Source organism: Xenia sp. Carnegie-2017, unplaced genomic scaffold (genome assembly GCF_021976095.1).
Source record: "Xenia sp. Carnegie-2017 unplaced genomic scaffold, XeniaSp_v1 HiC_scaffold_1, whole genome shotgun sequence".
NCBI lineage: Eukaryota > Metazoa > Cnidaria > Anthozoa > Malacalcyonacea > Xeniidae > Xenia > Xenia sp. Carnegie-2017.
In genome coordinates this window covers 5,174,068-5,193,799 of record NW_025813402.1, presented here as the reverse complement: position 1 = coordinate 5,193,799, position 19,732 = coordinate 5,174,068, and the positions used below count along the sequence as shown (strand labels likewise).

General features: G+C 33.9%; 3 protein-coding genes across 3 annotated transcripts; all 3 read right to left on the bottom strand.

Moving 5' to 3' along the window:
* Nucleotides 1-142: 142 nt before the first annotated feature.
* LOC124436157 (L-ascorbate oxidase-like) lies at nucleotides 143-5,998 on the bottom strand. The gene is made up of 11 exons (XM_046986084.1): nucleotides 5,818-5,998; nucleotides 4,562-4,689; nucleotides 3,959-4,179; nucleotides 3,509-3,683; nucleotides 3,043-3,376; nucleotides 2,537-2,762; nucleotides 2,088-2,238; nucleotides 1,682-1,983; nucleotides 1,285-1,432; nucleotides 904-1,043; nucleotides 143-697 (listed from the first exon to the last, which is right to left on the bottom strand). The coding sequence occupies exons 2-11, from the start codon at nucleotides 4,635-4,637 to the stop codon at nucleotides 509-511; spliced, it is 1,962 nt and encodes a 653-aa protein (XP_046842040.1). The 5' UTR covers nucleotides 4,638-4,689; nucleotides 5,818-5,998; the 3' UTR covers nucleotides 143-508.
* Nucleotides 5,999-7,333: 1,335 nt separating this feature from the next.
* On the bottom strand, nucleotides 7,334-13,028 carry LOC124436146 (laccase-1-like). The gene is made up of 11 exons (XM_046986073.1): nucleotides 12,769-13,028; nucleotides 11,564-11,690; nucleotides 10,961-11,181; nucleotides 10,503-10,677; nucleotides 10,037-10,370; nucleotides 9,531-9,756; nucleotides 9,077-9,227; nucleotides 8,684-8,994; nucleotides 8,279-8,426; nucleotides 7,898-8,037; nucleotides 7,334-7,691 (listed from the first exon to the last, which is right to left on the bottom strand). The coding sequence occupies exons 2-11, from the start codon at nucleotides 11,637-11,639 to the stop codon at nucleotides 7,503-7,505; spliced, it is 1,971 nt and encodes a 656-aa protein (XP_046842029.1). The 5' UTR covers nucleotides 11,640-11,690; nucleotides 12,769-13,028; the 3' UTR covers nucleotides 7,334-7,502.
* A 3,432-nt stretch (nucleotides 13,029-16,460) lies between these two features.
* On the bottom strand, nucleotides 16,461-19,732 carry LOC124440250 (RNA polymerase-associated protein LEO1-like). Its single transcript, XM_046990564.1, has 8 exons — nucleotides 19,263-19,732; nucleotides 18,922-19,041; nucleotides 18,752-18,838; nucleotides 18,361-18,669; nucleotides 17,816-17,995; nucleotides 17,525-17,710; nucleotides 17,142-17,334; nucleotides 16,461-17,065 (listed from the first exon to the last, which is right to left on the bottom strand). Exons 1-8 carry the CDS (start codon nucleotides 19,458-19,460, stop codon nucleotides 16,845-16,847), a joined length of 1,494 nt encoding a protein of 497 aa, XP_046846520.1. The 5' UTR covers nucleotides 19,461-19,732; the 3' UTR covers nucleotides 16,461-16,844.

The window sequence follows — 19,732 nt, the reverse complement described above, 5'->3', positions numbered from 1 at the left end:
CCTTTCTCATATTATAAAATCAAAAAAATGAAACACCTGTCTTGATTGGTCTATATATAGCTGAGTCTGCATCAGCTCGAGCAAACCCATCTGAGCTCAATCAATTAAACCAATCAAAGAGAATTTTCAAATCAATCAAGAATACATGTCACAGAAAAATTAATATTTCTTTTAAATTTGTCTGTTGTACGGGTTTTCAACATCTTGGGTTAATAAAATGCAATATTTAATTATCATCACTTCATGAAGACACTGAAGACTTCATCTTTTACAGTAGGAATCATTTGACCAAATTATGACCATCGTAGACTCCTTTGTCACTATATCTTGCATAACACGTTCGGTCACTGTTACATCATTAAATAATGCTAACGTTTGACAAAATTGACATAAATAACTTTTCGTGGCAGCATTTCAATGATACAATAATATACATGTATATAAATTTTAAATGAATGATTATAAAGTGAAGGAAATATTTATAAAAAAAGTTGAGAAAGACGAAAGTTTACAACAGGCAAAAAGCAATAAAAATCAACAAGCTCAAAAGGACGTTTAAGTTTTGAACAACTGTTGCAGTGTTGTTATCTCCTTTCTTATCGCATGTAGTTTTACTGACGCCACAAGATGGAAAATCCCTTGGTGCGGGTGGAAGATCAGTTTGCTCTCCAACGTGAACAATCATGGACATACCAAGCTGTGAATAATATACAGACACACTTCATGAAAAATATAGATAGAACAACTGTGTATATTTATGATTAGAATTGCTTTCGTGTAATGCATGCATTATTTAATTGGCCTTTGCTTTTATTGAAATGCATCTAAAAATTCCACACACATATCCATACAATCACTGCCGACGACAGTATAACAATATATATGCCTTGAGTTTATTCTAACCTCAATATGGAATTCAACATGACAATGAAAAAGCCACCATCCTGGATTATTGGTATAAAATCTGATAATTGTGTATCCACCATCGGGTACTGTGACAGAGTCTTTTTTAGGAGCTTTGTCAAGTTTACGGTGAATTTTACCTTCATGAAGCAAAAGGAAAGAAGAGATGCTGTACACATGTAAATATCATATTAAATGCACTGGATGTAAGTTCCTCCTTCTGTTCTTATTGCAGACTCTTCAAAACTGGCATAATTCTTATCGAGCACCTAGCAGAAACGTTAGACGGTGATGCATGTTTACAACATTGCATCATCGTATCAGCTAAACAACTGAATTTATCTGAGTTAACTGCAATCAATCAACTAGCAAGAACAATACCATTTTTATCCATTTCTTTGACTTCAGTAACTGTGGTAGATTCGTTAATTTTTTTTACTGCAACGACACGAAATGGATGCCCGTGAAGATGCATTGGATGATTGGCATTAAAGGTTTTACCTTCATCAACAATTACAAATTCTATAACCTAAATAAAAAACGTACATTGACAAATAATGGCCATATTAAAGAAACTCATGACGTCACATTGACAGTGCCTTAATATATATCACTGGAGTAAAGCCAGTAAACAGAAAATACAACTGATGGTCTGATGATAACAATATTGTTCAATATGAAAACATATTGCAAAGCTTTCATAATAATTTATATCTTTCTTTATGGAAATTTTTACGCATACTTTCATAAACTACGAAATATTTCCTAATATTTTTACCTGTCCAATTTTAGCATGAATAACGTGTGTACATTCGCAGAAGTTTTGAGTACAGTTGTAACCTTCTATATCTTTCGGTGTACAAAAATCAGTTCCTTTGGCAATGACATCATCATATTGACTCAAAGGAGGAACAGAAGGCAGTACGAATGAAACACCATTTAGTTGTGGTGAATAAGTTGGATGGAAGTCACTTAATGGATAATAGTCCTTATGAAAAAAATTAGTGTTGTCGACTTTGTTAAAGTCCATTCCAATAAAATATGTTTTGTCTGCATTTCCAGATGTCTCGTCGTTTGACTCTAAAAACACCGTGATCCAGTCATAACTATATATACAATTAAACTTTACGTTTTAAATTATACTAAACGTTTTTTAAGAAGACTTTTACTATTGCAACTTTTACCTAAAGAATCCATAAGATAAATAGGTATGTTAAGCTCTGATTGTTTCGTATTCCATGGATTCAAAGTCAATCCCTGTCGATCCCATGTTCCTCCTTCCATTGGATCTTTGTCCAGCGCACCTTTGTAACGTAGAATTGCAAGCTCTCGCGCCTATTCACAAAGAAAATAACAGGAGATTTTGTGAAAGAATCGTTAATATAAAGAATAACCAATTGAGTGAGCGTGCAGATAAAGTGGTAAGGAAACCATTTGTTCACATTCTTTAGTTTACTGTAGTGCTAGCAAAGTTTTCAGGAGAAGACACAAATCTCACAAAATTATGGTATAAATGGAGACTAAATTCCGCAAAATATTTGGGCAAGGAGGTTTGATACGAGTGACTTCTTCTCCCATTGTGCATCATGCAAGAGAAACAGAAGATTAACGCTCTAAGATTATTCTATTTTACCTTTCCGCAGTTAGCCAGGCCTTTATATCTTATCCAGTAATTTCCAGTAGTTTGATTAGCATGGACAACAATATCAAAACGTTCTCCAGCAAAGACAGTAAGAATTTCTGTTTCAAAAGGTTTAAACGCCGAACCATCACTTGCAATAACTGTCATATTATGCGAGTCTATCGAAACTTTTATTGGACAATTTGCAATAGCGTTACTCACAATTCGAAATCGATATCTAAAAAAAATGTTGTCTGATGTGAACTAATGATAAAAATTTTAAAAATAATCTGTATAAAAAGTGTAAGAAGATTGACTCATAAAGTTATCAAGCAGGGGATTAAGAAGCTTTTAAAAGTTGTTGGTGTTTCATGCTTACTATGGAATAATTGGTAACAGACGAAACTTGTAATTAAACTAATTGCTTTTAGTAATTTTTGATCAAGCTCTCCTTCAAATGCATTATATAAAAACAGACATCTATTGCCTCCCAAGCTGTTGGTTGTAAACTTTTCTACCTGTATCCTTTCTCCACATGGAACACTTCCCGATCAGTGTATATGGTGTCATTGGTGTCCTGACGCTCGTATTTCTGGCGCTGCCCTTTACCATTAACAAGAAGAGATTCTGCTTTGCTGTTACCATTGCTATGGATATGTGCAATGTACTTGTCAAGCATAGGAATGTCTAGCCAATCAGTGAGCAACATTTTATGCTCAGCCAAATCGTGATCGTAAGTATGATTATTTTTTTCTATCACTCGCGGTTGTCTAATGGTGAGAGCGCCAAATATTCCATCTGCCCTCTGTAAACCAGCATGAGCGTGCCAAAAATGAGTTCCTGGATTCGACGCTGTACGTAAATTTATAAATAGAAATGTATGAAGAACTTTTCAGCTATTGTTTTAATATAAAATTAAAGAGAAAACTATTATAAAGCTCGGTTCTTTGATATAAGAAAGACAATTTTTTGTACAAGCTATACCTGTAAAATTGTAAGTAAAACTATCTCCAGCTGGAATTGGACATTGAGTAAGCATACTCACGCCATCCATGTATTGTTCACCCTTTAAATGTAAGCCATGCCAGTGAATACTGGTACCTTCGCTGTTCCTTAAATGATTTGTCACTTTCACAATGATTTTATCACGTTCACAAACCTGACAAAACAAAACATAAACTTAAATGAAGTTATCTTTTAAGCAATAAAATACATCAATGAGTTTAGCAATAAACTATCAGCCCATAAAATACACGACAGACAGGATGAACCATAATCAAAATGATCAATTATGTCTATATGGACGGTCGAATCCAGCCTTCTTTTGCCAACGTCTTTACGTTATAGGATTTTCTTTTCACTTTTAACCAAAATTGTCTAAGAGTACAAATATAGCTACAGATTTGAGTTAATCAGAATGACTTTTATGTTCACCTCGATACTTGGCCCAGGGAAAAGTCTGTTCACAGTCATGATGGATCTTTTAACACCATTTAGTGGTATACAGTGTGGTAAGAGACATTCAGTTTTGTTTAAAGGACAATTGAAACACGCACGAGAAAGTACGTAATATGATTCAATTTTAAAATCGTACTTGCACTCTTTTGGTTCTGGTGGATACGGACATGGACGATGGCATGGATGTCTTTCATTCTCTGAAATAAATATTGTAAAACATTGATCCGAAACGATAGTATTTATAAAAACAGTTCATCATGCTACAAGAAAGAAACACCAACGTCCAACGGCAATAAACAAAAAGTGAAGTCATCTATTCAACTCTAATCAATAAAAACTATAAGGTAAAAAATATATTAGACAAGTCTTTATCACATCATAATTTAGTCTTTACATCAAGACTTTAGCAAGGCCAATCGTAACATTTTTTATTTTCCAGATGTACCGTTTCAATGACATGTTGCATATTGCAAAGTTTGTGGAATTAACGAGTAATTCAAATCAAACTGTTAATGTTGTATTGCAAACCTGTCACTTTCATATTCACAAAACGTGTTTGATCAAAACATGATTACTAACCGGCAGAAGATCCTGCAAATGCCATAACCAAATAAAGTCCAGAAAAGGACAAAAAAAAATCCAGCTGCTTCATCATCAATCTTTATGCAATCTTCAAGTTCGATCTATCACGGTCAGTTAGGGTCAATCTAAATTGTGATTTGATTGACAAAACGCAGTGAAAAATCAGAACTTTAGCATATGGCCTATCTTCCCCCTATCTTTATATCATTATAGATATCGACTTACCAAACATTTGAAAGAAGTCATTTAAAATAAATTTTTTTGGTAACTATTCCAATCACTCGTGCATACATTTTTTTGTGGGTGCTATGAACACACACGTTCGCATTTTGTTTAAAAGTAATTTTTTAAAATCATAAATTCTTAAAATCAGTTTTTTGATAAAACAAGTCTACAATGTGTTATTTTTTTCAATGTGGATATGTGTCAATTAATGAGACGGCATTCGCCAACTATAGCACTTTGTTGGCTGGAAATTCATGCTATAGAATGCTCATTTCGTTTTGGCAAGCTAAATTATTTTAACACCCACAAAGTTACAAAGTATAGAAAAATAATGGAATTTATCAATAGCGGTATTTTCTTCAATAAGTCAAAGAAGCTTCCCTGCTAAGTTTATTATTAATTAAACTTTCACAAATAGAAAGTTATGCGTGCTTTCAATTTGCGATATTGTTGTGCGATGTTATAAGTCTCATCTTTATTATTAGTTAATGTATCAAACATTTTAACATTTGTGATATAGTTTTCATAATGAAGAACAATATCTCCGTTTTACTTTGGCTTATTCCGGAAATTGATAAGTACTTTAATTTAGAAAAGCATTCAACGACAGTTACGACACAGAAAAACAATAACACTAAATTGCTCAAGAAGTCATTAATTTTTAAGAAATGAACATTCTACGACATAATGTAAAATAAGACTATAGCTTTCTCTAGCTTTAGAAGTCTACAGCTTTTCCTTGAAATACACAAAATAAATGCTTACAGTTATAAAGCATCCACGTAACTAAGTAAACTGACATGCACAAAACTATCCATTCTAAAGCACGTTATATCATAGATATTTTAGAGTTTTAATTAATTACATACAAAGTCATGCTTGCTTGGAAAAAAAACTCTAAAAAATTAATTCTGTCACATATAGCAAGTATAAGATCAAATTAATCATGCTGACATATCACACTAAAAATGAACGACAACAACTGCCGTACACACAGTAGCACAGAATAAAATAAATAGCTCCATTACCTTGGTTGTGGAGAAATTTGATAAAACCTAATGTTGACACCAAATTAAGGAAGCTTCTGCCATACAAAGACGCCTTTCTATACTGAACACGTCCTATATACATACCAACTTAGTTGATTTATCAATAAGCTGTATTATGTCATAAAGTATGACATCTTCCTTGTTCACCAGCTGAGATACTATTTAATGCATCGTTTACTTTCATCAGAAAGAAGACAAAGAAATATGGCTCGAAGTACATTCGAGTCCATTGTCTAATGTATTTTTCTTATTTTTTACAGCCAGTAATCAAGGAATCAGTGATGACCGATCAAGTTTATGAAGTAGAAATGTAGTAATTTATTGAAAAATTGTAACTTTAGAGTTTGGTGGTTCCACCTTTGCCAAGTAAATAATTACAAGCATGCATCTCATTGAACTGAATTGTGAATAATCACGTGGAAAGCCGACTGTGAAAAACGTGACGAGAAGTGAAAGTGTGTTTGTGTGGATATTAGCTTGCAGTAAATTCTGGTGTGCTTATAACAATGACATGTATAGTGGGACTAGTCCAGCCAAATTTGTAGGTTAAAAATACTCCATGGCTTTTTTTTCCATTTTTGCATTTGAGTTTTTCTACACCACTCAACAAAACATAGGTGCCATTGCATACACTATCGATTGTTCTCTTTCACCCGACCTGAATGCAGTTTTATACCACACAAGGGAGACAAGGGGTTCAGCCAAAATAACAAGGAAAATTGCCATCGAGAGACTTTTGACTTAGAAATTTTGCAAGTAAAGGAGCCCTCAACCCCTTTAAAAATGCTCACTTCTTCGGCGTTCGAAAGAATGCCCCCAAAAAATAAAAGTTCATGTCTGGCTGCGTCGTTGTTGTAAGTTCAAAACTCTACTGGTGAATGTAAACAGTTATGGCAGATATTTCCATTCGGTGAAAGTAGCGGTAAAAATATCACACACAATTTAATTCCCATCCAAATGAATTAAGATTCTTTAGCTGCTTTCATAGAGCAGTAGGGGATCCAGCGTTTGTCAAAATAAATTATAGCTTCTTAAATATAAATCTCTTTTTCAAAATCAATACAGACGTTGTAAACTATAGATTACAAAGATTACACTTTCGAAGATTACAAAATTTCTTTGTCGCAAGAAAAATGCAAGCACCATTTCTACAAGTTTGAAAATTTTTGCTATCCAATGGATAACGCTATCCAGGGCTCGTGCAACCGGCCCCAGTTTTGTAAGTAAACATCCTTTCTTCTTAAAATATTCTTTGGTTGGTATTTTAAATATTTTAGGTGGTATAGTCGTTGTATATGCCTTTCTACATCAAAGCATACACGTACTTTACGATACTTATATCAAGCTTTAGAGGACTTTTGCAAAATAAAAATTCCTACAAGCTCGTGTAAGAAGCCAGCAGAAAACAAAACCGTTGAAGCTTGCTTTTTGCTTGCTAGCAATGCAACATAAGTTTCAGTTTGATATTATATTACTAACTTGTAAGCCAACGACGTTGATTTTGTTTTTATAATTATATAATGCTAACGTTTGACAAAATTGACATAAATAACTTTTCGTGGCAGCATTTCAATGATACAATAATATACATGTATATAAATTTTAAATGAATGATTATAAAGTGAAGGAAATATTTATATAAAAAAGTTGAGAAAGACGAAAGTTTACAACAGGCAAAAAGCAATAAAAATCGACAAGCTCAAAAGGACGTTTAAGTTTTGAACAACTGTTGCAGTGTTGTTATCTCCTTTCTTATCGCATGTAGTTTTACTGACGCCACAAGATGGAAAATCCCTTGGTGCGGGTGGAAGATCAGTTTGCTCTCCAACGTGAACAATCATGGACATACCAAGCTGTGAATAATATACGGACACACTTCATGAAAAATATAGATAGAACAACTATGTATATTTATAATTAGAATTGCTTTCGTGTAATGCATGCATTATTTAATTGGACTTTGTTTTTATTGAAATGCATCTAAAAATTCCACACACATATCCATACAATCACTATCGATGACAGTATAACAATATATATGCTTTGAGTTTATTCTAACCTCAATATGGAATTCAACATGACAATGAAAAAGCCACCATCCTGGATTATTGGTATAAAATCTGATAATTGTGTATCCACCATCGGGTACTGTGACAGAGTCTTTTTTAGGAGCTTTGTCAAGTTTACGGTGAATTTTACCTTCATGAAGCAAAAGGAAAGAGGAGATGCTGTAAACATGTAAATATCATACTAAATGCACTGGATGTAAGTTTCTCCTTCTATTCTTATTGCAGACTCTTCAAAACTGGCATAATTCTTATCGAGCACCTAACAGAAACGTTAGACGGTGATGCATGTTTACAACATTGCATCATCGTATCAGCTAAACTACTGAATTTATCTGAGTTAACTGCAATCAATCAACTAGCAAGAACAATACCAGTTCGATCCATTTCTTTGACTTCAGTAACTGTGGTAGATTTGGCAATTTTTTTCACTGCAACGACACGAAATGGATGCCCGTGAAGATGCATTGGATGATTGGCATTAAAGGTTTTACCTTCATCAACAATTACAAATTCTATAACCTAAATAAAAAACGTACATTGACAAAAATAGCCATATTAAAGAAACTCATGACGTCACATTGACAGTGCCTCAATATAGATCACTGGAGTAAAGCCAGTGAGCAGAAAATAATCAAAGTACAACTGATGGTCTGCTGATAACAATATTGTTCAATATGAAAACATATTGCAAAGCTTTCATAATAATTTATATCTTTCTTTATGGAAATTTTTACGCTTACTTTCATAAACTACGAAATATTTCCTAATATTTTTACCTGTCCAATTTTAGCATGAATAACGTGTGTACATTCGCAGAAGTTTTGAGTACAGTTGTAACCTTCTATATCTTTCGGTGTGCAAAACTCAGTTCCTTTGGCAATGACATCATCATATTGACTCAAAGGAGGAACAGAAGGCAGTACGAATGAAACACCATTTAGTTGTGGTGAATAAGTATGATGGGAGCGTGGAACTACACTTAATGGATAATAGTCCTTATGAAAAAAATTAGTGTTGTCGACTTTGTTAAAGTCCATTCCAATAAAATATGTTTTGTCTGCTTGTCCAGATGTCTCGTCGTTTGACTCTAAAAACACCGTAATTCAGTCATAACTATATATACAATTAAACATGTTTTTTAAGAAGAATTTTACTATTGCAACTTTTACCTAAAGAATCCATACGATAAATAGGTATGTTAAGCTCTGATTGTTTCGTATTCCATGGATTCAAAGTCAATCCCTGTCGATCCCATGTTCCTCCTTCCATTGGATCTTTGTCCAGCGCACCTTTGTAACGTAGAATTGCAAGCTCTCGCGCCTATTCACAAAGAAAATCACATGAGATTTTGTGAAAGAATCGTTAATATAAGGAATAACCAATTGAGTAAGCGTGTTGAGCAGATAAAGAAGTAAGAAAAACATTTGTTCACATTCTTTAGTTTATTGTATTGCTAGCAAATTTTTCAGGGGAAAACACAAATCTCACAAAATTATGGTATAAATGGAGACTCAATTCCGCAAAATATTTGGGCAAGGATGTTTGATACGAGTGACTTCTTCTCCCATTGTGCATCATGCAAGAGAAACAGAAGATTAACGCTCTAAGATTATTCTATTTTACCTCTCCGCAGTTAGCTAGACCTTTATATCTTATCCAGTAATTTCCAATAGTTTGATTAGCATGGACAACAATATCAAAACGCTCTCCAGCAAAGACAGTAAGAATTTCTGTTTCAAAAGGTTTGAACGCAGAACCATCACTTGCAATAACTGTCATATTATGCGAGTCTATCGAGACTTTTATTGGACAATTTGCAATAGCGTTACTCACAATTCGAAATCGATATCTAAAAAAAATGTTTTCTGACGTGAACTAATGATAAAAATTTTAAAAATAATCTGTATAAAAAGTGTAAGAAGATTGACTCATAAAGTTATCAAGCAGGGGCTGAAGAAGCTTTTAGAAGTTGTTGGTGTTTCATGCTTACTATGGAATAATTGGTAACAGACAAAACTTGTAATTAAACTAATTGCTTTTAGTAATTTTTCATCAAGCTCTCCTTCAAATACATTATATAAAAACAGACATCTATTGCTTCCCAAGCTGTTGATTGTAAACTTTTCTACCTGTATCCTTTCTCCACATGGAACACCTCCCGATCGGTGTATATGGTGTCATTGGTATCCTGACGCTCGTATTTCTGGCGCTGCCCTTTACCATTAACAAGAAGAGATTCTGCTCTGTTATTACCATTGCTATGGATATGTGCAATATACTTATCAAGCATAGGAATGTCCAGCCAATCAGTGAGCAGCATTTTATGCTCAGCCAAATCGTGATCGTAAGTATAATTATTTTTTTCTATCACTCGAGGTTGTCTAATGGTGAGAGCGCCAAATATTCCATCTGCCCTCTGTAAACCAGCATGAGCGTGCCAATAATGAGTTCCTGCATTCGACGCTGTACGTAAATTTATTAATAGAAATGTATGAAGAACTTTTAAGCTATTGATTTAATATAAAATTAAAGAGCAAACTATTATAAAGCTCGATTCTTTGATATAAGAAAGACAATTTTTTGTACAAGCTATACCTGTGAAATTGTAAGTAAAACTATCTCCAGCTGGAATTGGACATTGAGTAAGCATACTCACGCCATCCATGTATTGTTCACCCTTTAAATGTAAGCCATGCCAGTGAATACTGGTACCTTCGCTGTTCCTTAAATAATTTGTCACTTTCACAATGATTTTATCGCGTTCACAAACCTGACAAAACAAAACATAAACTTAAATGAAGTTATCTTTTAAGCTATAAAATTCATGTATACATCAATGAGTTTAGCAATAAACTATTAGCCCGTAAAATACATGACAGACAGGATGAACCATAATCAAAATGATCAATTATGTCTCTATGGACGGTCGAATCCAGCCTTCTTTTGCTCACGTCTTTGCGTTACAGGATTTTCTTTTCACTTTTAACCAAAATTGTCTAAGAGTACAATTATAGTTACAGATTTGAATTAATCAGAATGACTTTTATGTTCACCTCGATACTCGGCCCAGGGAAAAGTCTGTTCACAGTCATGATGGATCTTTTGACACCATTTAGTGGTATACAGTGTGGTAAGAGACATTCAGTTTTGTTTAAAGGACAATTGAAACACGCACGAGAAAGTACGTAATATGATTCAATTTTAAAATCGTACTTGCACTCTTTTGGTTCTGGTGGATAGGGACATGGACGATGGCATGGATGTCTTTCATTCTCTGAAATAAATATCGTAAAACATTTATCCTAAACGATATTATTTATAAAAACAGTTCATCATGCTACACGAAAGAAACACCAACGTCCAACGGCAATAAGCAAAAAGTGAAGTCATCTATTCAACTCTAATCAATAAAAACTATAAGGTAAAAAAGATATTAGACAGGTCTTTATTACATCATAATTTAGTCTTTACATCAAGACATTAGCAAAGCCAATCATAACATTTTTTATTTTCCAGATGTACCGTTTCAATGACATGTTGCATATTGCAGAGTTTGTGGAATTAACGAGTAATTCAAATCAAACTGTTAATGTTGTATCGCAAACCTGTCACTTTCATATTCACAAAACGTGCTTGATCAAAACATGATTACTAACCGGCAGAAGATCCTACAAATACCATAACCAAATAAAGTCCAGAAAAGGACAAAATAAAATCCAGCTGCTTCATCATCAATCTTTACGCAATTTTCAAGTTCGATTATCACGGTCAGTTAGGGTCAATCTAAATTGTGTTTTGATTGACAAAACGCAGTGAAAAATGAGAACTTTAGCATATGGCCTATGTTCCCCCTAACTTTATATCATTATAGATATCGACTTACCAGACATTTGAAAGAAGTCATTTAAAATAAATTTTTTTGGTAACTATTCCTAACTAATCACTCGTGCATACATTTTTTTGTGGGTGCTATGAACACACGTTCGCATTTTGTTTTTAGAATGTGTTATTTTTTTCAATGTGGATACGTGTCAATTAATGAGACGGCGTTTGTCAATTATAGCACTTCGTTGGCTGGAAATTCATGCTATAGAATGCTCATTTCGCTTTGGCAAGCCTAAATTATTTTAACACCCACAAAGTTACCAAGTATAGAAAAATAATGGAGTTTATAAATAGCAATATTTTTTTCAATAAGTCAAAGAAGCTTCCCTGCTAAGTTTATTATTAATTAAACTTCCACAAATAGAAAGTTATGCGTGCTTGCAATTTTTGATATTGTTGCGCGATGTTATAAGTCTCGTCTTTATTATTAGTTAATGTTTCAAACACTTTAACATTTGTGATATAGTTTTCATAATGAAGAACAATATCTCCGTTTTACTTTGGCTTATCCCGGAAATTGATAAGCACTTTAATTTAGAAAAGCATTCAACGACAGTTACGACACAGAATAACAATAACACTAAATTGCTCAAGAAAGTCATTACTTTTTAAGAAATGAGCATTCTACGACATAATGTAAGATAAGACTATAGCTTTCTCTAGCTTTTAGAAGTCTAAAGCTTTTCCTTGAAGTACACAAAATAAATGCTAACAGTTTTAAAGCATCCACGTAACTAAGTAAACTGACATGCACAAAACCGTCCATTCTAAAGCGCGTTGTATCATAGATATTCTCGAGTTTTAATTAATTACATACAAAGTCATGCTTGCTTGGAAAAAAAACTCTAAAAAATTAATTATGTCACATATAGCAAGTATAAGATCATATTAATCATGCTGACATATCACACTAAAAATGAACGACAACAACTGATGTACACACAGTAGCACAGAATAAAATAAATGGCTCCATTACCTTGGTTGTGGAGAAATTTGATAAAACCTAATGTTGACACCAAATTAAGGAAGCTTCTGCCTTACAAAGACGCCTTTCTATACTGAACACGTCCTATATACATACCAACTTAGTTGATTTATCAATAAGCTGTATTATGTCATAAAGTATGACATCTTCCTTGTTCACCAGCTGAGATACTATTTAATGCATCGCTTACTTTCATCAGAAAGAAGACAAAGAAATATGGCTCGAAGTACAGTCGAGTCCATTGTCTAAACACTCTAATGTATTTTTCTTATTTTTTTTACAGCCAATAATCAAGGAATCAGTGAGGACTGACCAAATTTAGCAAGAAAAAATGTAACTAATTTGAAAAATTGTAACTTTAGAGTTTGGTGATTCCAACTTTGCCACGTAAATAATTACAAGCATGCTTCTCATTGAACTGAATAGTGAATATTCACGTGGAAACCCAACTGTAAAAAACGTGACGAGAAGTGAAAGTACGTTTGTGTGGATCTTAGCTTGCAGTAAATTCTGGTGTGCTGCTAATAACAGTGACATGTATAGTGGAACTAGTCCAGCCAAATTTGTAGGTTAAAAATACTACATGGCTTTTTCTTTCGATTTTTGCATTTGAGTTTTTCTACGCCACTCAACAAAACATAGGTGCTATTGCATGCACTATCGATTGTTCTTTTTAACCTGACCTGAATGCAATTTTATACCACACAAAAGAGACAAGGGCTCAGTCAAAATAACAAGGAAAATTGCTATTGAGAGACTTTTTATTTAGAAATTTTGCAGGTAAAGCAGCTCCCAACCCCTCTAAAAATGCACATTCCTTCGACGTTCGAAAGTGTGCCTCCCCCCCAAAAAAAATTCAAGCCAGGCTACGTCGTTGTTGTAAGTTCAAAACTCTACTGGTGAATGTAAACAGTTATGGTAGATATTTTCATTTGGTGAAAGTGACGGTGAAAATATCACAAACAGTTAACTCCTATCCAAATGAATTAAGATGCTTTATTAATTATTTTCTTCACACTACAAGACACTTTACAGCTGCTTTCATAAACTGCTTGTAACCTCAATCTACGGCGTGTGTGTCACGTGCTACAAGACACTTTACAGCTGCTTTCATAAACTGCTTGTAACCTCAATCTACGGCGTGTGTGTCACGTGCTACAAGTCACTTTACAGCTGCTTTCATAAACTGCTTCTAACCTCAATCTACGGCGTGTGTGTCACGTGCTACAAGTCACTTTACAGCTGCTTTCATAAACTGCTTGTAACCTCAATCTACGGCGTGTGTCACGTGCTACAAGTCACTTTACAGCTGCTTTCATAAACTGCTTCTAACCTCAATCTACGGCGTGTGTGTTACGTGCTACAAGTCACTTTACAGCTGCTTTCATAAACTGCTTCTAACCTCAATCTACGGCGTGTGTGTCACGTGCTACAAGACACTTTAGCTGCTTTCATAGAGCAGAAGCGGATCCAGCGTTAGTCAAAATAAATTATAGCTTCTTAATTTTAAATCTGTTTTTCAAAATCAATACAGACGTTATAAACTATAAAGCACTTCCTTGGAGTTTAAAAGAAATTTTTACCAGTCATTATTTCAACCACTAAGAGAATATTTTTGTGGATTATGATAAATTATATACTTCAGGAGCCAGTTGCACGTAGGCCGAATAGCGTTATCCACTGGATAGCAAATTTTGTTGAACGTTCATGAAATCTCTTATAAAAGAAAATTATACGATTTTAACTGTGCAATCACTGAAATAAATTATTGTTTCGAAGAGTACAAAATTTCTTTGTCGCAAGAAAAATGCAAGCACCATTTCTACAAGTGCTTTCTTAAGATTCTTTAGCTGCTTTCATAGAGCAGTAGGGGATCCAGCGTTTGTCAAAATAAATTATAGCTTCTTAAATATAAATCTCTTTTTCAAAATCAATACAGACGTTGTAAACTATAGATTACAAAGATTACACTTTCGAAGATTACAAAATTTCTTTGTCGCAAGAAAAATGCAAGCACCATTTCTACAAGTTTGAAAATTTTTGCTATCCAATGGATAACGCTATCCAGGGCTCGTGCAACCGGCCCCAGTTTTGTAAGTAAACATCCTATCTTCTTAAAATATTCTTTGGTTGGTATTTTAAATATTTTAGGTGGTATAGTCGTTGTATATGCCTTTCTACATCAAAGCATACACGTACTTTACGATACTTATACCAAGCTTTAGAGGACTTTTGCAAAATAAAAATTCCTACAAGCTCATGTAAGAAGCCAGCAGAAAACAAAACCGTTGAAGCTTGCTTTTTGCTTGCTAGCAATGCAACATAAATTTCAGTTTGATATTATATTACTAAATTGTAAGCCAACGACGTTGATTTTGTTTGTTCCGCTAGATTATTTAATACCATCAGAGATACCGAGTATCCAATAAATTAATTTCTGTAATTTATGAGCTACAAAATAACTTGTTTGTAGGTTTCAAAAACACAGCTTATAATTTTGACACTTCTTTCTTTCTCAAGTGAACACATGACGAACGGCCAACATCCGTTACCTCACTGAAATCTCACTCTTTGGTAGATTTAAAACTTGAGAGGTTTCCCTTAGTTCGTCTTTGACCAAACCAAACCACAAACAAGATGCAACGTTGTATAATCGTCGTATTTAGGTTAGGTCGGACCTAACCAAAATAGGACCAAAATATAGCGTCGTGATAACGTTGTGTGATTGCAGGGAAGTTCCTTTAGAAACAAATATATTTTAGAGCGTTCATGCATTGCAAATAGCTACCACCTCCAATCTTCACAAGCAAAGGGAAAAAGCGATCATGCTAGTATATTACAGTTCAAAGCTATGTACAAAAATTGCGAATGAATGAAATTGCTGTTTTTAAGAATGAATAGTTATACCTTACCTTGATCATGGAAGAGATGCAGAGTAAAAATTCCGACTGATAATGATAGCAAGGAAGCTTTAACATCAAAAAGACGCTTTCCTGTGCTAGTGTCACGTCGACTTATATTAATTAGTTAATGAATTGCTGCATTTTGTAAGAGTTTTTAATCCTTCCCGATCTCCTGCTGTGATTTTTTATATAAACAAAGAATAATATCTCCAAATACAGTTGAATCCTTTGAACAACGCGTTTTTTTATTTTTTTCTCTACCCGGTATTCGAACGAATGATTTCATGCAGGATTTGCTGATTGCTGACTATGTCTATAAGGTGAAAATACAGTGAAAATGAAGCGAAAATCGACGTTCGTAAGTTATGAATGCTCAATCAACCAAGCTTGACTTTTAGCTAGCTTTAGGACTTTGCTGCTCACTGGTTTTAGAGACAGACCGAGGCTGTGATGTTAAACGCTGTTAACTTAGTTATATGAAAAACGAAACGAGTGGCCGAAAATTTTCCAGTTTTCTATGGTAAATGAAATGAATGGTACTTAGTTCTTTTATTATGCAAAATAGAGAACTATAAGCATGAACAGCTAAAAAAAACAAACAAATTTATCAGCCTATATAGGAGCTTAACCTAATTCCAATGGTATAAAATCAAGAAATTCGTTGATGAAAACAAGCAAAATATTTTTAATAGTGAATACCAAAATTGGTATTCACTATTCGATCATCTTCGTTATGTCACGAGTTTAACGAAGTTCATGATAAAGAAACACAAGCAGTTATGAAGTGCACTAACATCTTCACGTTGGAAATTCTTCAAGTGCAAGAAGAAAATCTAAACAACGTTGTACAGGATCTTTATTGGTAAATTAACTCAAATATACAACATTTACAATATCATGACGTTGATTAAAATGACCAAGACAAAAATTGTAAGTCGTTACTCAAAGTATGCAGTATTGCCTCTTGCTCTTTTGCTGATAAAGACGGTAAGCGATCGCCATTAAAAGTTCATCTTGAGATAAACTTTGGTATGGATAGTTTGAAGACAATCAATTACTACCCAAAGCTTATACAACAGGGTCGACAACACGTTATTGGCTTATTGCTAATTACGTGGCTGTCATCAATTACTGAAAAGTACGGCTGTGATGATGATGAAATATTTAATCGCTTTCTTCTTCATCACTTTCAGCTATTACTTTCTTTCTTTTCTTTTTCACCACACTTTCATCGAGACTATGTTTCTTTTGCCGTGTTAAATCAGTTTCAGATGAGCCAGTCCCCTTTTCAACTCTATTATCAAGACTGTCATCATCACTTTCCAGTCCTCCGGAAATCTCCTCATCCTCGCTTTCTTGGTCCGAGTAAACATCCCCCAAGCGAACTGGTAAAAACGAATGCATTGTTCAAAATGGACATGCTTTTTACAAACGTATATCAAGTACAGGAATATAAGATACCTTTTGCTATATTTTTCTTATAGCGTCTCTTTAAGGCCAAAAGACTCTGTTCTGAAGATTCTAAAGTGTCATCATCATCATCATTTCGACCTTCTAAATAACTCGCACTCAGGCCTCGCGCAATACTTCGTTCCCGTATTCGTCTTTGTTGATTTTCTTTCCTTAATTGACTCCGTAACTTTTCTTCTTCTTTCTGCAACATCAAAAAGTCAATAGTAAAGAATTCACAAACATAGATGCTAAATACGTACATAAAGCACAAATCCTTGTAGCAACACTTGCATGTACCAGTAATACATAGATCATACTACGTATCAATGCAATAAGCCAACCCATTTCTACACACAGGAACGCTAAAATCTACACTTCTTGTGTCGTTGTACCTTGATTAGCTCACTCTTTTGTGACTCAGGATCTTTGCCAACGACAGGCAATATTTTGATTTTACCAGTCTTTGAAACACGGTCCGCTATGGATAACGTCATTTTACGATGAGTCTGACTGTTTGTTGAATGTGGTCTAAACGTTAGCTTATCACGAAATATAGCTTGAGCTTGAAGACCTGTGCCCTTAAAAAATAGACTCATATGGTTTCACAACTAAGATTTTTACATAATCAAATTCTTTTGGAAGCAAAATGATTAAGTTTTACAACACAAAGACATGAAACTGACCTGTTGCACAAACAAATGATTGTGCTCTCCGTCAATTTTTGTTTTGTGAATATCAAATACTTCAGCACCAAGAAGTAAAGACATAGTTCCATCACTCCATCTAACAATACGGGCATTACTTTCTTTAATATCATTTCCTTCTTCATCTTTAGCATAACGCCATCTGATTGTGTTTTCAACCTTAAAAATATTAAATGTTTATTGTTTCATTTCTTGAAAATTAATATTTGTTAAAAGATAATCCAACACACTGGACTGCTTGCTACAGATGAATCTAAGATATTGAGAAAACACTCTAGGTGGGTTTGTGGGAGGGGGTTGAGGGGTGACTATAAATAGCAAAGGTAATTACAAAATGTGCTTGCTATTCTTGCAACTGACACCTCATTAATAGCACTCCCTAGACAGTGTAGATAAATATTTTATGTTTCTTTCATTTCTCACACATAGAAAACTATAAATTTGTTAAATTGCAATGATACCATGCTAAATTGCAACAATACCATGTTAAATTAACATGAGAACAAATTACTTTTGGTGCTTACCCTAAGTTTAAGTCTTGACCTTCCTTCATCATCCATTACTTCATCTTCTTCAAATTCATCTTCGTAAGTTGTAGCATCAAAGGGTTTGGTCTCAACGCTCAAAAAATTAGGCAGTTTTACAAAAGACATTTCTGATCCTAGGCTGAATTTTGAATAAGGAATTTCAATATTAATATGTGTTTCTTCTGGTTCATCTGTAGCATCTTCATCATCAGATTGAACATTTCCTTGATGAGTGTCATCATCAACAAAATCCTCTTCTTGAGTTGAAGCCTCCATCACTGTAGTTTCTTTCTGGTCTTTTGCACTCTGAATATGAGAACAATATTTCTTATACTATGATCATGAACACAATATTTGTATAAACAAAATATGTAATGTACATCTTTACCGGCTCATCATCATCATCCTCTGATGACACATCTTCGCCAAACAGATCCATTGATGAAACATTTTTTGAGGATGGTTTTTCCTCGTCCTCAAAATAATTTTGAGAATTATCTTCTAGCAAATTTTATTATTAGTAAGTAACTGAAAATAAAAACATTGGATAAAAAATACTTTTTGCTCTGTGTCACTTTGTTCTTCATTCCCAGAACTCTCTTCATTTTCCGAGTTCTCATTATTTTGTTCATTTTCATCTTGCTCATCTTCACCATTTTCAGCATTTTTATCTAGGCCCTGAAATTGGCAACATAAGACAAAAATATTTCCCTTGAACTAATTTCTACAGTTTTTCTACAATTATCATTTTTCATCATGTTATCTTTAGCAAAATCTTTTGTTCGTTTGAGTAATGTTACTGAAATTTTCAAACTAACATGTAAATACTTATTTCAGCATGTTATTTAATTCTAACCCAAATTATTGATATAACATGCAATTTTTACAAACTTCCCTACCATATCATCATCATCATCACCATCATCATCACCATTTTCATCACCTTCCACATCATTTACATCCTCTACCCCAGACTGCTCGTCACTAGATGATACATTGTTTTCATTTCCATTGGCTATTTTCTCCTTTGTTAAGTTAAAATCTTCATCACTGGCTTCACTACCTTCATCGCTGCCAAACAAATCACTCATCGACATTTTAATAAATTTCACAAAGACAAATTGGAACTATTTCATACACATTATATTTGTGCCTTTTTTGTCTTTCTGTTTCTGTAACTATCACTTCCATATAACTTTCGAGCATGCGCACAACAACAAACTCAATGTTCTTTACCTAGGAGAAACAACCCCTGGAGAAAAAGCCCTACGATAAACAACTTTGGTGCAAAGTTGACACGGACATGATGGCACTTCATAGTATGGCATCTGCACAGACTAATGAGGCTATATAATTGTAGAATTATCTA

Excerpts from the sequence above, each read along its gene's own strand:
- LOC124436157 (XM_046986084.1), bottom strand. The coding sequence starts at position 4,637 with ATGATGAAGCAGCTGGATTTTTTTTTGTCCTTTTCTGGACTTTATTTG. Across the intron at positions 2,763-3,042 it reads CATGTGGAGAAAGGATACAG|ATATCGATTTCGAATTGTGA; the intron begins GTAGAAAAGTTT and ends CATTTTTTTTAG. Across the intron at positions 2,239-2,536 it reads GCCTGGCTAACTGCGGAAAG|GCGCGAGAGCTTGCAATTCT; the intron begins GTAAAATAGAAT and ends CTTTGTGAATAG.
- LOC124440250 (XM_046990564.1), bottom strand. The coding sequence starts at position 19,460 with ATGTCGATGAGTGATTTGTTTGGCAGCGATGAAGGTAGTGAAGCCAGT. Across the intron at positions 18,670-18,751 it reads AGGATGATGATGATGAGCCG|AGTGCAAAAGACCAGAAAGA; the intron begins GTAAAGATGTAC and ends TCTCATATTCAG. Across the intron at positions 17,996-18,360 it reads GGTCAAGACTTAAACTTAGG|GTTGAAAACACAATCAGATG; the intron begins GTAAGCACCAAA and ends AATATTTTTAAG.
- LOC124436146 (XM_046986073.1), bottom strand. The coding sequence starts at position 11,639 with ATGATGAAGCAGCTGGATTTTATTTTGTCCTTTTCTGGACTTTATTTG. Across the intron at positions 11,182-11,563 it reads ATTTGTAGGATCTTCTGCCG|AGAATGAAAGACATCCATGC; the intron begins GTTAGTAATCAT and ends TATTTATTTCAG. Across the intron at positions 10,678-10,960 it reads TCCCTGGGCCGAGTATCGAG|GTTTGTGAACGCGATAAAAT; the intron begins GTGAACATAAAA and ends TTGTTTTGTCAG.